This window comes from Rhinatrema bivittatum, chromosome 7 (genome assembly GCF_901001135.1).
Source record: "Rhinatrema bivittatum chromosome 7, aRhiBiv1.1, whole genome shotgun sequence".
NCBI lineage: Eukaryota > Metazoa > Chordata > Amphibia > Gymnophiona > Rhinatrematidae > Rhinatrema > Rhinatrema bivittatum.
The window spans coordinates 142,505,548-142,520,405 of NC_042621.1; the positions used below are offsets into that span (position 1 = coordinate 142,505,548).

Here is a 14,858-nt window from a genome sequence, read left to right on the forward strand (position 1 = left end):
TAATCTGGGTGGTGACCTGTGCCTGCACGCTCACCTTGACGTAGAACAGACTGAGTGACTTGCACAGGAAGGTACCTGCAGGTCCTTGTTCTTAGTCTGTAGCTATTTCAGGCAAGAACAACAACAACAAAAAAAACAAAACCCAGAGAGATCTGATGTTGCACAAGATGGTTTTATTTCTTTATTTCTTTTCTATGCTTCATTGATTTCATAACCACTTGACATGCTGTTTCAAGGACCTGAGTCCTCAGACTTAAAAAAAAAAGAGAGAGAGAGAGAGACTGGCATTTCCACTGACAGAAAGTTGGCAGGAGATGGTTTTAAAAAGAGAAAATGTTTTAGGTGATCAAATAACAAAAATGGGTAAAAGTGGTCATTTTGTCTGGGTTTTTTTCCATGATCGAAAATTTGTTGTGCTCTTCTCTGGGCTAAGAGACCATTCTGGTGTGGAGTGACGGAACAGTTACTCAGGTAATCACCAGGTGGCAACTGCATACAATTTATTAAAAAAATATATTAGCTAGCACTTTATTTTTTTCTAAAGTAAATACATCTAGAGACTGGGAATTTGGTTATCAGGATGGTTTACTAAGGAACACAGATGAAATATAAGTACAACTATTTACTTGGGATTTTTTAAAAATGCTTTTCTCAAAAATAGGTCTGACAAATAGCAATACCCTATTTCAGTTTTTCCAGCTAAGTTGGTATTTTTGAAATTCTCTTTCCAGCTTCCTTGCAGGTCCTTTAAGAGTATCCATTGAATGAATCTAATTATTTTAACAGAGAACTCGGTCTCTGAATTCAAGGCTGTTTATTGTCCAGTCCAATTAAAGACACCCTGAGGTTGTTGCTGGGAGCATCCTGTTGCGCTCGGGGGTGGACCCTTGTCCTGGAGCAGTGGAGAACGGCTCCCTGGTAGGGACCAGGAAGCAACTGTCCCCAGGGGGTGGAGCACTGGAGGAGACAGAGGCTAGGAAGAGCTTCACCACTGGAAGCCCGAGATCCCCCTGGGAGGAGCCCGTAGGGACCCGAGCTGCTTGGACTTAGGTGGGCCTTGCAGGGTCTCCTGGAAGAATGGAAGTCCAGCGTGCCCACCGACAGAGGGGGAGTGCGGTCAGGTTCGAGACTGGCGTTTAGATGGAAGAAGGAGGACCAGAATAACGTAGGTGACGACAAGGCTAGGAACAGAGCCAGAATCTAGAGACGTGGTCGAACAGGCAGAGGTCAGAGTCCAGGGGTCAGTCAAAGAAGTAGTCACCAAAGCAGGAGTCAGGTTCCAGAGGTCAGACGAGGTCACAGGCAGGCCAAGGTCAGAAGACAGGCAGCAGGCAGATGAGTCTAGAAACAAGCTGAGGTCAGAAGGCAGGCAGCAGACAGGCAGTTCAAAGAGCAAGCCGAGGTCAGTACCAGTGAGACAGTCCGGAGGTACTACCTGGGGAGACGGACAGACGAACAGGAACAGAAGGACGCTGGTGTACTAGGAAGCAGGAACAGAACTGAAACAGAAGGAATCTGGAACGAGACTTGGAACAAGGTTCAGACGCAGTGACAATCTAGCAAGATACTAACCCGATTGCCAAGGCAAGGAAGTACTAGCAGGGACTTCTTTATATCCAGGAATCAATCAGGGCGCACCGCGGAGCTAGGACCCACCTTGGCCCTACAAGAGGCCGGGTGGTCCGTGCACGTGCACATAGGGGCATGGCCAACATAGCTGAGGACGCTGAGTTACAGCGTGAGGTCTGATGCACAGTGGAAGGCCCGGCGAACGCCGCTGCGGGACGCCGAGGCCTGGAAGCGCTTGCAGCTGCCGCTAGGGAGGCTGACCCGAGACCTGCTGTGGAACCATGGAGGTGAGCAGGCCCGTGCGCGGGCCGGGCGCAGACGAGGTGCGTAACACATCCATTTTGTGCCAGCTTTAAGAGGGTAGTGATGTCCGCATCTTTTTCAGTGAGACTGGACCTGTTGTTCACTCTACTTCTGCAGCACAATATAGATGTGCCAAGAAGCAGGAACACTTTGTCAAGCTAAGCAGGATCAGTATCTGCATCTAAATCACATTAGAGCAATCACCCCTGACTAGACAGGAAGCCATTTTAAGTTTTGCATATGAGAGTTTTCTGTTTAACTAACTGAACTGATGTGTGAAGCAAATGTACCAACCTGATGCTTTGCTAATGAGGATGATGCTATGGTATTTCAAACCGAAAGAGAAAATACTATAGCTATGTAATGGATCATAGTTCATATTAATAAAAGTAATGGCATAGAAGTGTATGGAGTTTTAACAAATACATTCTAGATAATACCTTTTTAGTGGAAGAACTCATTAGCAATAGCTACAAGAGTTGAACTCCCTTTGTAAGGCCAGTGCAGTTGTCACAGATATACTGTATGCTGGTTTTCCAATCAAAATATGCTACTGGCAATTTGTTGGTTGACTTTATGTTAGTAAGTGGATTAACCTGGCAACCACATTATTTTATAGAGATGTGAATTGGAACCGGAAATGGTTCGGATTCCGGTTCGGATTCACATCGTGTTTTTTTTTTCGTCCGGCCCGATCGTGGTTTTGTTTATCGGCTACGCCTGAGCCGATAAACAAAAAACCCACCCGACCCTTTAAAACTAATCCCTTAGCTTTCCCCACCCTCCCGACCCCCCCCCAAAAAACATTTTACAGGTACCTGGTGGTCCAGTGGGGGTCACGGGAGTGATCTCCCGCTCTCGGGCCATCGGCTGCCACTAATAAAAATGGCGCCGATGGCCTTTGCCCTTACCATGTGACAGGGTATCCGTGCCATTGGCCGGCCCCTGTCACATGGAGGGAGCACTGGCTGGCCAGCGCCATCTGGAGACCTGTTGCTGAGATGAGGAGCTGTCGTGAGGCCTGAGCTTAAATAAACCAGGAGGCTGAAGTCATCAGGAGGCGCCACTCTTGAGTCTTCCCATCACAGCGTGCATATTATGTGTGCACATGTTCGCACACGTGCCTATGGGAGGGACTGGGTTGCCGGCATGGGTGGCATGTGTAACTGGATCAGGCGGTGTCCTGCCGTGTCGAGAACAGGCAGCCTTGGGGTGAGAACTGTAGCTCGCGGGGCTACTCATGGGTCACAAATCCTAACAGTAAGGAAATACTTCTTTACCGAGAGGATAAGACATACCTGGCTAATAGCAGAGGTGGTGGGAATGACAGTAATGATAGAATAGAAGCATGTTTGGGACAGATAGAAAGAGAACGATGGTTTGAACAAGGGAGGGAGAAAACTGGAGATAGAGTAGGCTCTGCACTGACACAGTAGGTAAGGACAATAGGGCAGACTTGTTGATCAACAGGTTCTTGCCTGCTGATGACTATTTATTTATTTATTTTTATTTATTTATTTAAATTCTTTTAATATACCGATGCTCAAGACAAGTATTATCGTACCGGTTTACAATGGAACTAGGGGAAAAACCACATTAACAACTATGCAGAAGACAAAGTTACAATAAACAGGGAGTATAAACTTGGGTGTTAGGAGAGAGGAAGACGAAGATCAAACGAATACAACTGGAGAGTAATATAGTTGAACAGCGAACAGTAAATTAAGTAGCAGTATATATATAGATAAACATAGAGTTGCTTGATTCTGTGGGTAATTTATCATAAGTAGTTACTAGGATAACATTTCCTGCGGGGTAAAGAAGCATAACATTTCCTGTGGGTAAAGGAGCAGGGGAGGAACTGGGTGGGTGAGGGGAGGGCAGGGACCGGAGCGAGGCGAGGCGAGGTGGTAGGGAAAACTGGTAGGAAGGAGGGGGGGGAGGGTGAGAGAGTCAGTACTGGTTGATTTGAGGCTCGTTCAGCTGAATGCTTGCGTGAACAGCCATGTTTTCAGTTTCTTTCTGAACGAAAGATGGCATTGTTCCTGGCGTAGATCCGGGGGTAGTGAATTCCAATGGAGCGGGCCTGCTGTCGAGAGTGCTCATTTATGAATGGAGTTGTGAACCGAGGATTTGATTGGGGGAGCCTGGAGAGAGCCTTTGTATGCGGATCTAATCGGCCTTGCGGAAACATGTAATTCGAGAGGAATGGAGAGTTGGAGTGTGGATTGCTGGTAGACAGATTTGTGGATGATGGTAAGAGTTTTGAAGAGTATTCTGTAATGGATGGGAAGCCAGTGTAGGATTTTTAGGATTGGTGTGATGTGGTCCTTACGACGTGTGTTTGTAAGGATCCTGGCTGCTGCGTTTTGCAGCATCTGTAGAGGTTTAGTAGATGAGACGGGGAGACCGAGTAGTAGAGCGTTGCAGTAGTCAATCTTTGAAAACAGAATGGCTTGAAGAACTGAACGGAAATCATGGAAGTGTAAGAGCGGTCATAGCTGCTTTATGACCTGTAGCTTAAAGAAGCATTCTTTAGTTGTGGAGTTAATGAACTTTTTGAAGTTCAATCTAGAGTCAAGGGTGGCCCCAAGGTCTCTAACCTGGCTTGCTAGAGGAATAATTGCGTTGTTGGTGAAGGGGTTATCGCTAGGGAGATGACCAGGAGTTCTGTTTTGGACATATTAAGGACCAGATTGAGGCTCGAGAGAAGGAGGTTGATTGCGTGTAGGCAACTGTCCCAAAAGTTTAGAGTAGTGGAGAAGGAGTCCGAGATGGGGATTATGATCTGCACGTCGTCTGTGTATATAAAGTGGGTGAGGTTGAGGCTATTAAGTAATTGGCATAAAGGGAGTAGTATTATTATTATTATTATTATTTAGAATTTTTATATACCGAAGTTCTTGTTGGGAAACAAATCAATCCGGTTTACATGGAACATCAAAATGCCTAAGGCCTAGAATCAGTGCCCATGGCTTTACAAGAAACAGATTAAACAGAATGATTCCATAGAACAGTAATATGGTAACTCTCTCTGGGTTTTGAGACAAACCCGAGGCTTTAAATAAAATGATTAAAACAAATTAATTAAAAATAATAAATCCCTAATAGATACAAATTAATTAACAAACAAATACAAATTAAAATTAATTAATTAAAAACAAATAAATACAAAATAAATATAGTTGTACATAAATTATACAGAGAAGGCAATTTGTTTAACGTTGGCATTTGGATGACGAAATCCGGGGGCAGCATGTGACCGGGCAGTAAAATAGTTATTAAACAGGGTAGATAGATATTAAACAGGGTAGGGGAGAGTCATGAACCCTGTGGTACTCCTTGTTTAGAAGGTATGGGATGCGATTTTATGTCATTTATTTTAACTTTGTAGTGCCAGTTGTTCAGAAAGGATTTGAAATAGAGCAGTGCAGAGCCAGAGATGCCTATTTCCATTAGACGGTTAATGAGGATGGTATGGTTTACAGTGTCGAACGCCGCGGAGATGTCGAGAAGGGCTAGAAGGTAGGATTGTCCCTTGTCAAGGCCCATCAGGATGTTGTCCATTAATGAAAGGAGGAGGGATTCTGTGTTTAGGCGTTTCCTGAAACCGAATTGGGAAGGGTAGAGAATGTTGTGAGAGTCAAGGTAGTCTGTGAGTCGGATGTTGACCAGCTTTTCCATTAGCTTGGCTATAAAAGGTAAGTTTGCAATGGGGCGGAAATTTACAGGGTTAGCTGGGTCTAGGTTGGGTTTTTTTAGTAAGGACTTCAGAGAAGCAATTTTTAAAGCGTCAGGAACAGATCCTTGCTTGAGGGAGCAATTTATGATGTTGGCCAGAGGTTTAGCAATGGTGTTAGGAATGGTGAGAAGGAATTTGGTCGGAATTTGGTCCAAAGGATGTGATGAAGGCTTCATATTCTTGATTATCGATTCGATTTCCAGGGCTGATGTGGGTTCAAGAGATTCTAGCATCTGTTTGTGGATAGTTGGTGAGAGATTCTGGCTGGGTGGAGGCGGAGAATTTGTTGAAATGTTGGATGTTGCCAGAGGGGCAAGTAGATTTTTGATTTTGTTGTCAAAGAAGATTGCCAGCTCAGTAGATTTGTTTTGGGCTGCTTCTTCTGGGAAGGTAGGAGGAACAGGGGTTGTAAGTGCTGCAACATATGAGAAAAGAATTTTTGGGTCGTATAGGAAGCCGTGTATTTTTTTGGCGTAGAAATCTCGTTTAGTGCGGAGAATGGAGGTCCTATAATAGTTCATTGTGGTTTTATAGGAAGACCGTGAGGTAGGGGAGGGATCCTTCTGCCAGCGTTGTTCTTTGTGTTGTAGGTCTTGTTTAAGTTTTCTTAATTCGGTTGAGAACCAGGGTTTTTTGTTCGTGCAGGCTGGGTTGATAACTTTTGAAGACATGGGGCAGACTAGTCTGTTGCTATATTATCTTCCTATGACCAAAACTATCTGTTTATATAAAATGACATTTTCAGCACTGTTCAATGGGCAGGCACTTTCTGAGCTAGGTGTGCCAGCTTTTAACAGTCAAATTTCCAACACTTGGAGATGCTGTTTAATATGTTCTTTGATGGGGTTTACGTACATGCAACTTTTATTGCCGCTGTTCTCCATTAGAGAAGCAGAGGCTATAATAGCAGATAAGGACCTGTCTACTCTGCCCAGTTTACTTTCTGCTACAGTGCCACAAGCCCCCAACTGATTTCGATTTTCCCCTCACTTCTTTGCAGTTTTTGATCCTCTGTACTCGTCCTGTGTTTTCTTGAACTGTCACTGTTTTTGCCTCTTCCTCCTCCCCTGGAAGACTCTTGCACGCATCCACCACCCTTTCTGTGAAGAAATATTTTCTGCTGTTACTCCTGAGTCTAACCTTTGGAGCCTCACATCATGACCACCAGTTCTCAAACTTCTTTACTCTAAAAAAAAAAAAAAAAAAAAGGCTTACTTTTACCAGCCTAGTGGCCAAACTACTGTTTTGTAAACATTTTTAGGTCTCTGATTAAACTGTGGATTGAAATCTATGTAAAGTGGCACAAAATAAAAGTATCAAACACATAACTGAATGTATAGAGTTGAGGATCGGATGCTATCCTGCAACTGGAGGACTAAAATCAAGACATTTCTGAACATTTTTCCATACGGTACCCCATAAATCTGTACAGCCTGGAAAAATGCACGACAGTTGGCAACTCTATTCTGAGCCTTTCTATGGGCGGCATCGCTAATCTGCCTTCAGAAGTGTGTTCTATGGTCTCTAACACATCCCTTTTTTCCAGATTGAAGGCCTATATGGCACGGTAGAGGGCAGCAGAGGAGCCTTGGATCTGAAACGTGGTCTTGTTAGTCTCTTTCAACTACAGCTGTTTGCTGGAACTCTTAATGAGGTAATTTATGCTTTATGGCTTGATCTGTAGAACGGCTTGCACGCCTGAATGTACCATCACACTGGGGCTATAAGAATAATGAATGGAGTGCTGGCTGAAGCTTGCCAGTGCTGGAAATTGAAATTATCTTTACACCTTTAGAGCAAAGTATATGGTCTAGTAGTGTCATGTTGGCAATGGCAGTGCAACACTCCTATCAAAATACCACTGCATAGTGCACAAGTGTTTCTGCCCATTCATTCCTGGACTGCTCTGACAAGGTTACTACCCAGGACACCAGTTAGTGGGGAAAGACAACTGTCCACCACTGCAAGTGGCACCGAATGCAGCAGCTGTTCCTCCTTTCAGATAGTGTAAGATTGGTATAGAGAGTGGCAGGGGCTTTCTTTTTCCTAATGGTGTTCATTGATTTCCTGAAAGTGTCTCACATTTATCACCAGCCAGACTCCATGCACAGAGGCAGCTGAACAAGCACATCACAGGTGACTGTATTCTCCTCGAGAGGCGAGTCACCTATCTATGTTGTCGTTCTGCTAACCTGTCAGTTGGTGCCCAATATGGGGGTAATTTTCAAAAGAATTTACACACATAAATATAACTACTATCGTGGCAATTTTCAAAAGCCATTTACCCCTGTAAAGTGCACTTAGGGTAAATCCTGTTGACAATTCAATGGCATATATTGTAGAATTTTCAAAAGTGCATTTATATGTGTAAAACCCAATTTTAGGTGTGTAAATGCTGTTGAAAATCAGATCCTATGCGTAAAATGCAGAGTGACATTTTTTCAAGGGCTTCTTTCTACTGTAAGCACCTAAGAAGAGAAACCATTTGAGGGCAGATTCCTGTCTGTGCATTTCTTGGTAGATTCTCACAGGGCCTAGAAATGGTTAAGGTCTAGCTGTTTGAACAGGCTTTTAAGTGAGCTAATATTCAGGTCTATCCAGTACCGAGCGGTAGGAAGAGCTGCGTTAGTGCCTACGGCACCCGCGGTTGCCGCACGCACAGTGCAGCTCACCTACCGCTCGATCCTGAACACTAATTTTATTTAAATGTAAACCGCATCCGAAAAGCCTTAGGCCCGCGCAACCCATTTTACTGGATAGAGCGCCTATACAGTATCCTGGGTGCGCGGGCCTAAGGCTTCACGCCACGCTGGTATCTGTCATTTCAAATGTCATTTGAAATGACAGATACCAGGAAGTGAAAAAACCAAAAGCAAAAAGTAAGTCGCTTCGCCGCTTCACTCTTCCCTCCTCCTGGAGCAGGGCGCGAAAAGCAGCCTTGCTCCGGGAGGAGGGAAGCGGCGAAGCGACTTACTTCTTGCTTTGGTTTTTTTGCTTCGCCGCTGTCAGTGTCTTCCCTCTCGAAGCCAAAAAAAAAAAAGCGAAAAAAACGTTGCAGCCCCCCTCTGATGTCCGGACTGGGGCTGCCACGGAGCTGCAACGGCGAAGCACAACAGCGAAGCAAAAAAAAAACCAAAAGCAATTTTGGTTTTTTTTTCAAAAGCGACAATTTTGTTTTTTTTCCAAAAGCGACTTACTTTTGGGATCTGTCAAGATCCCAAAAGTAAGTCGCTTTTGGACGCCGGCATAACTTACTATTCTGAAGCCATCAGCAGGAACACATTGCGATCGTAGCTCCTCCCGACGAAGACAAAGATGGCCGCCTGCACGGGGGGAAGTGTACAATTGGCCGCTCAAGACGTGGCGTCACATCCCGTGACACCAAACGTCGTGACGTCACGTCTTAAGCGGCCAATTGTATGCTTTCCCCGTGCAGGCGGCCATCTTTGTCTTCGTCAGGAGGAGCTACGATTGCAATGTGTTCCTGCTGATGGCTTCAGAATAGTAAGTTATGCCGGCGTCCAAAAGCGACTTACTTTTGGGATCTTGACAGATCCCAAAAGTAAGTCGCTTTTGGAAAAAAACCAAAATTGTCGCGGGCCTAAGAGTTGCTTCGCCGTAAGTTGCTTTGCCGCGGGCCTAAGCAAGTTGCTTCGCCGTAAGTTGCTTCGCCGCTGTCAGCCCGGAACCGACCCACTTTTGCAGCCGTCCGGCCAAGAAGGTATCGTCGTTTTTGGAAAAAAAAAAACCAAAATTGCTTTTGGTTTTTTTTTCGCTTCGCCACTAGTGTCTATTCTCCCCTCCTCCCGGAGCAAGGCTGAAAAAGCAGCTCCGGGAGGAGGGAAGAACTGAAGCGGCGAAGCAACTTACTTGCACGGGGGAAAGCGGTCTCCGTGGCAGCCCCAGTCCGGAAAGCGGTCTCCGTGGCAGCCCCAGTCCGGACATCGGAGGGGGGCTGCAACGTTTTTTTCGCTTTTTTTTTTTTGGCTTCGGGAGCAGGGGAGAGGACTGGGGCTGCCACGGAGACCGGCACCCATGATCGCGGCCGGGGCAGGTGAGCGGGGGCTGGGGGAAAGCTTGCCACCTACCCTTACCCCTGCCTCTACCGCAGGGGTCAGGGTAGGCGGTAAGTTTGCAGGTTAAACGCGCGACAAAACGGCAGGGAAAACTAGCGATAGTCGGGGCGCGGGTTATGGGATGCTAGGGAATAGCTAATTCGCTCGTTTGCATGCAATATACATGCTGCGTGCGGAAGGGGTTGCCCGGGGAATTTAGGACGCGGTAGGAGTAGGTTAAAGGGGATTTGGGATCGCAGGAAGGACTAACGCGGCCGGAAGGTGAGTAAAAAGCGGCTTAGGAGCAGGGTAAACGCGGCCGCACTTTACAGGATAGACCTGATTATAATTTTCTATGAGGAATTTGAAAAGTTTTCTGTACTTAATGGGTCTAGTTTATCATAGTTTTAGAGAATTTATACCTTTTTCCTAGAATTTCTGGTATGTTTGATTTATATTGTTGTTATGAGGTCAATATTCACAGCTCGATACAGTAAAGTGGGGCCGCGGTTACCCTGCTCCTAACCCGCTTTCTACTCACTTTTCGGCCGCGTTAGTCCAACCCGCGATACACTATCCCCTTTAACCCATTCTTACCGCCTCTTTAAATCCCCGGGTAACCCCTTCCGCACGCGGCATGTATATCAGATGTAAACGATCAAATTAGCTATTCCCTCCCATACAGTAACGCGCACCCCGACTATCGCTATTTTACCCTGCCGTTTTGCTGCGCGTTTAACCTGCTAAATTACCGCCTACCCTTACCCCTGCGTTAGAGGCAGAGGTAATGGTAGACGGCAAACTTTCCCCCAAAAGAAACCGAAAATCCCCTCCTCCCGAAGCGGCTCAACATGTGGCAACTTACCTTTTGTTGCTTTTCAGCCCCTTCCCTTCTCTGCTGCCCTCCGGAGGGGGCAGCCGGCGGCGAAAGCGTCTCGCAGCGGTCCCCCCCCCCCCCCCCCCCCGCGCGCAGGTCCCGGTTCTCCTGGCTCGGCAACAGCTAGGACTCCATCAGCCTGTTGATTTGGGCGCTCCAGCCTAACCTCTGCACAGCTCCCAGACTTTGCCAAAAGATGGCACCCAACTTGCCTCCCCTCCCCTTACAGCGTCCATAAAATTTATCTAGCACGAGTCTGGAAACCCATCTTACTAGTCCTTCCCCCCTACACAGCACCTAGAAATCTGCCCAGTGCGCTCCGGCCAATGAAAGCACCCCCGTCTATGTGCATTTGGAGGGTATGTGTAGGGGAGGAAATGAACTGTGGGTCTGAAGTACGTTTGGATGATGGAGATTGAATCGCAGGTGATGGTAGTGTTCGGCGTACTTTGGATAATGGGGACAGTGAGAATTGTTAGATTGGGGTACACTGGGCAGATTTCTAGGTGCTGTGTAGGGGGGAAGGGCCCCCCTACACAGCACTGTATAGGCTGTATTAAGCGCCTATACAGTGCTATACAGTGCGCCTATACAGCGCCTATACACTGTATAGGCGCTGTATTAAGCGCCTATACAGTAAAATGGGTTGCGCGGGCCTAACGCTTCGCCTAATGCTTCGCAGACGTGGCTTGCATTTGCAAGCAATTTAAATAGAGTATCGAGCGGTATGTGATCAGAACAGTGCGTGGGGCAAACGAGGGTGCGCCCGGCACTGCCGCATTCTTTGTAACGCGGCCTTACTGTATCGATCTGTCAGGCAGGCAGGAAGCAGATAAGTTAGCCGGCTAAACTTACCCAGCTAACTTCTACAGCATATTCAACAGTGTAGGTGTGCCGCTGAATATACAAACCTATTGGGAAGTTAGCTGGATAAGTTTAGTAGGATAACTTTAGGACTGCTTATCTGGCTAATGCCAATTATTGGTGTTATCTGAACTTCGCCCCCAAAATGCCTACAGGTTATTCATCTAATTGCATAGGTGGATAACCTAGAGGTGTTTAGCAAATGGGTCTTTTAAAATCTTGCCGTTTGTCTGGTTAAGTCCCAAATATAGCTGGACAAATGAACTGAATATTGATCTTTGTGTTTATTATGATTGTTTAGATTGTATTTTATTCAATTTATTTGATGAGATATTATCTGATGAGATATTATGTCTGTGTTTTATGGAATTTTTGTTGTTACTCACCTTGAGTTGGTATTGAAAAGGTAGGGTTATAAATAAATTTCGATTTATGAGCTCATTCTGTATTTCATGAATGTCTTCAATCCATGTACTGGCTAGGCCCCGGCCTGCTTATGCATAGAGTTCTCAGATGGCTTCAGGTCATCAGAGGCAGGCTGAACCAGTTCTGGCTTTATTCCTATTGCATTCAATGTGGTTAATACCAAGAATGGCTCAGCCTTCCCCTCAATACCTGGAGCCAACTGTGATTCTACTTGTGAGATCTTATGACCCAATAATCATCAGTGAAAGAAAGGAGCCTTTTGCATAAGGATCTGTTGCCTCTAGAGCCCCCAGGATATGTTTCACTTTGTTCTTTTGTGTTTTCAGAACTCCTGGAAACATAATCACACAGCATTGCCACTCATGAGTGGAACACATTCAGAAGCCATGAAGTATGGGCAGCCACGTAAGCTCTAATGAATTACCTGTCTATATTGCTGTTTTTGTTTTGTTTCATAGGATGATGTCTCAGGAAAGTGCCAAGTCTCCTACAATGTTTCCAAGGATTCGATCATAAAAACGAAAGATCTGCATAGCTGCACCAGCTCAAGCCTGGGATTCACTTCTGCTAACAAAGCAAGTTTGATTCCTTCCTCAATGTTCACGTTTGTTTGGCTGGCCTGTTATAGGGAAGGGCCCCTGCTTTCCCGCAATGCCATGGCAAATGCCACAAAATCTGTCTTCTGCTGTAGAATTTATCATTGCCTGTGAAACTGTGGCAAAACAGCAGTTCTCCTGTTGCTTCCCATCACTGGCTCTGACCAGTCACCTTCTGTGTCACATCTCTGGCTGCCTGTGACAACTCGCACTGCAGTCTCACACCACCTTACCTTCTGCTCATACTGATCCATTGAACGCTATTGCTTTCCACCTTCACTTAGTTACAGCACTTTCAATTTTTCCCACCCACTCTTTTCTTTTCTTTCCCGGGCTGCTGCCACATACAAATTTCAGGACAGGCCAAATGCACATTTTAACTCTGGTTGGAGGCAGGTGTGTCCTTTGAAAATGGAAAAAGAAAAACCTTATCCAGGGATACCATAGCCAGATAAGTCCGTACGTATCTGGCTAAGTAGTGGCAGCTAACTGTGGCCAGATAGCTGGATAACTATGGCCTTATCTGGCCAAGAGTAAAGTTTCCAGCATTAAGGCCAGCACACCTCTCTGCATCAGGGAGTACTGCTCAATGCCCTCATTTGCATAGATTTTCAATGCGAGGGCGTTAAGCAGTACTCATAGTTTGGAATGCACATTTTGTGAGTTTAAAACTTCTTGCTATATCGGCTATAAGGTTTATGTTCACAAAATGTTGGTTTAAATGAGGGTAAAGCTATGCCTTCGGCTGAACGCATCTTTCTGAATCGGCCTGTCCATTCGATGGACTCCCTTTCCTGCCAGTGTTCCTTGGTCTTTGGCAGCTTGAGGATCTGGGCTCCCCCACTATTGATGGATTGCACATTAATGGACTGTGTATGCCATATGCTGCCTGACCCTGCTTGCACACAGTGCCAGCACGGAATCGACAAACATTTATATATTGCAGGATGTTACTCAGGTTTTGTTTGTCTGTAAAATGTTAGAGACTGCAGTACCAACAGTGGCCACAAGGTGCCAGTGTTTCCAGGACAGTCAAAGTAAGGAGTATTATAATAATTAGAAAATTGAATGGGGCCTGTCTTGCATAATTACCTGCAACATTTGACATTTCATTCCTGGATAAAAATGCAACCTTTTTAGTGCACTTTGTTCAAATCCTGTAGCATCCTCTGTTTTTTTCAATTCTGGCTCCCCATAGGTAGTTCTGCCAGTGCAGCCCATCTCTGACCAGCTTCTTGTTATACTACTCAGCTGACCCCTGTAATTCCAGTCCTGAGCAGAGAATTAACGGCTAGGGCTCATGGTCTGTAACTGCCTGGCTGTTTAGTATTGTTGACATTCCTGCAGCAATATATGATGACCATTCAGACGTTATAACCCAGCTCTTCAGAGGCATCTGATTGGTGTCCCCTTTCTATTTTTTTACAACACTCTCCTCATGGACTGAAAGCCAGGAAGATTCTTCCTGGCACTTTTGAGCGCAGGGAGGTGACAGGTGAAGTACAGCATCTGCGTCATTACATCCTTTTTTTTTTTTCTCCTCCTCCTTTGTGCAAGGTCGAGATTTGAGGCCGCAAGCCAGAAATTGATTTTTTTTTTTTTTTGGAAGGGGGAAGGGTTTTTGGCTGCAGTTCATTTTTGATTATCTTGCTTTCCCATGTGCAAGTGATCCTTTCTCTCCTTTCTCCTGAGGAGCAAGGCTTAAAGAAGTCTCTGTCAGCCACCTGCCTGCTTGTTCTGTCATTGGTAGAACCAGTGCGATGCATCTCGCACCTGCCTGAGCGGCCACCATAAAACCACAAAGAAGGAGGTGAGGGCAGTGACAGCAGATTGGAAGCATAATTTCCAGCCAAATGCGGGGACAGAATGTTTAACCCTGTGATTAGGAAAATCCTGGCGTCTTGCTAAGCATATCACCCACCATACACTCTCTGGATACTTGCAAGCAATGAGCTAATAAAAGACCCAAAATCAGCTCAGCCTGTGTCATGGCAAGAATGAAAAACTTTATGGGGAAACATAAAATATATTAGCATCCAATGCTTTCAGACTTTGTTTGGGGCTTTACGTGTAATGCTTTGTAAGGACTGCACAGTGGCTGTAGAACATTGTTGCATTGCCTGTGTTGGCTCTGGAAACCAGCAATGTATTTCTTTTATAAGACTCTTTGTAATACAGTTTGAGGAGGGGGGCGGTGCGCTATTATATGCACCAGTTCTCTTGGGAATCTCCTGAGGCGTGCTGCGTCTAGAAAACAGAGTAAACCAACAGTTTGTCAGGGGGGTTTGAGTGAAAAGGAAAGGATTAATCAATATAAAGGAATCAAAACGTGTACTTCCTTTAGTCAATCCAACAGGAAGGCACCCAACATGACATCATGCTTCGTGGTGAACTGCTTCAGGGGCTCCCAATGTAGATTCTTTACC

At 45.6% G+C, this 14,858-nt stretch overlaps 1 protein-coding gene across 1 annotated transcript in view; it reads left to right on the forward strand.

Moving 5' to 3' along the window:
- Nucleotides 1-14,858, forward strand: part of LOC115095512 (microsomal triglyceride transfer protein-like) — a 135,330-nt gene that overhangs the window by 14,440 nt on the left and 106,032 nt on the right. Inside the window, 2 exon segments of the mRNA XM_029609297.1 lie at nt 7,161-7,268; nt 12,295-12,411. Of these exon segments, the coding sequence (XP_029465157.1) occupies nt 7,161-7,268; nt 12,295-12,411 (225 nt within the window).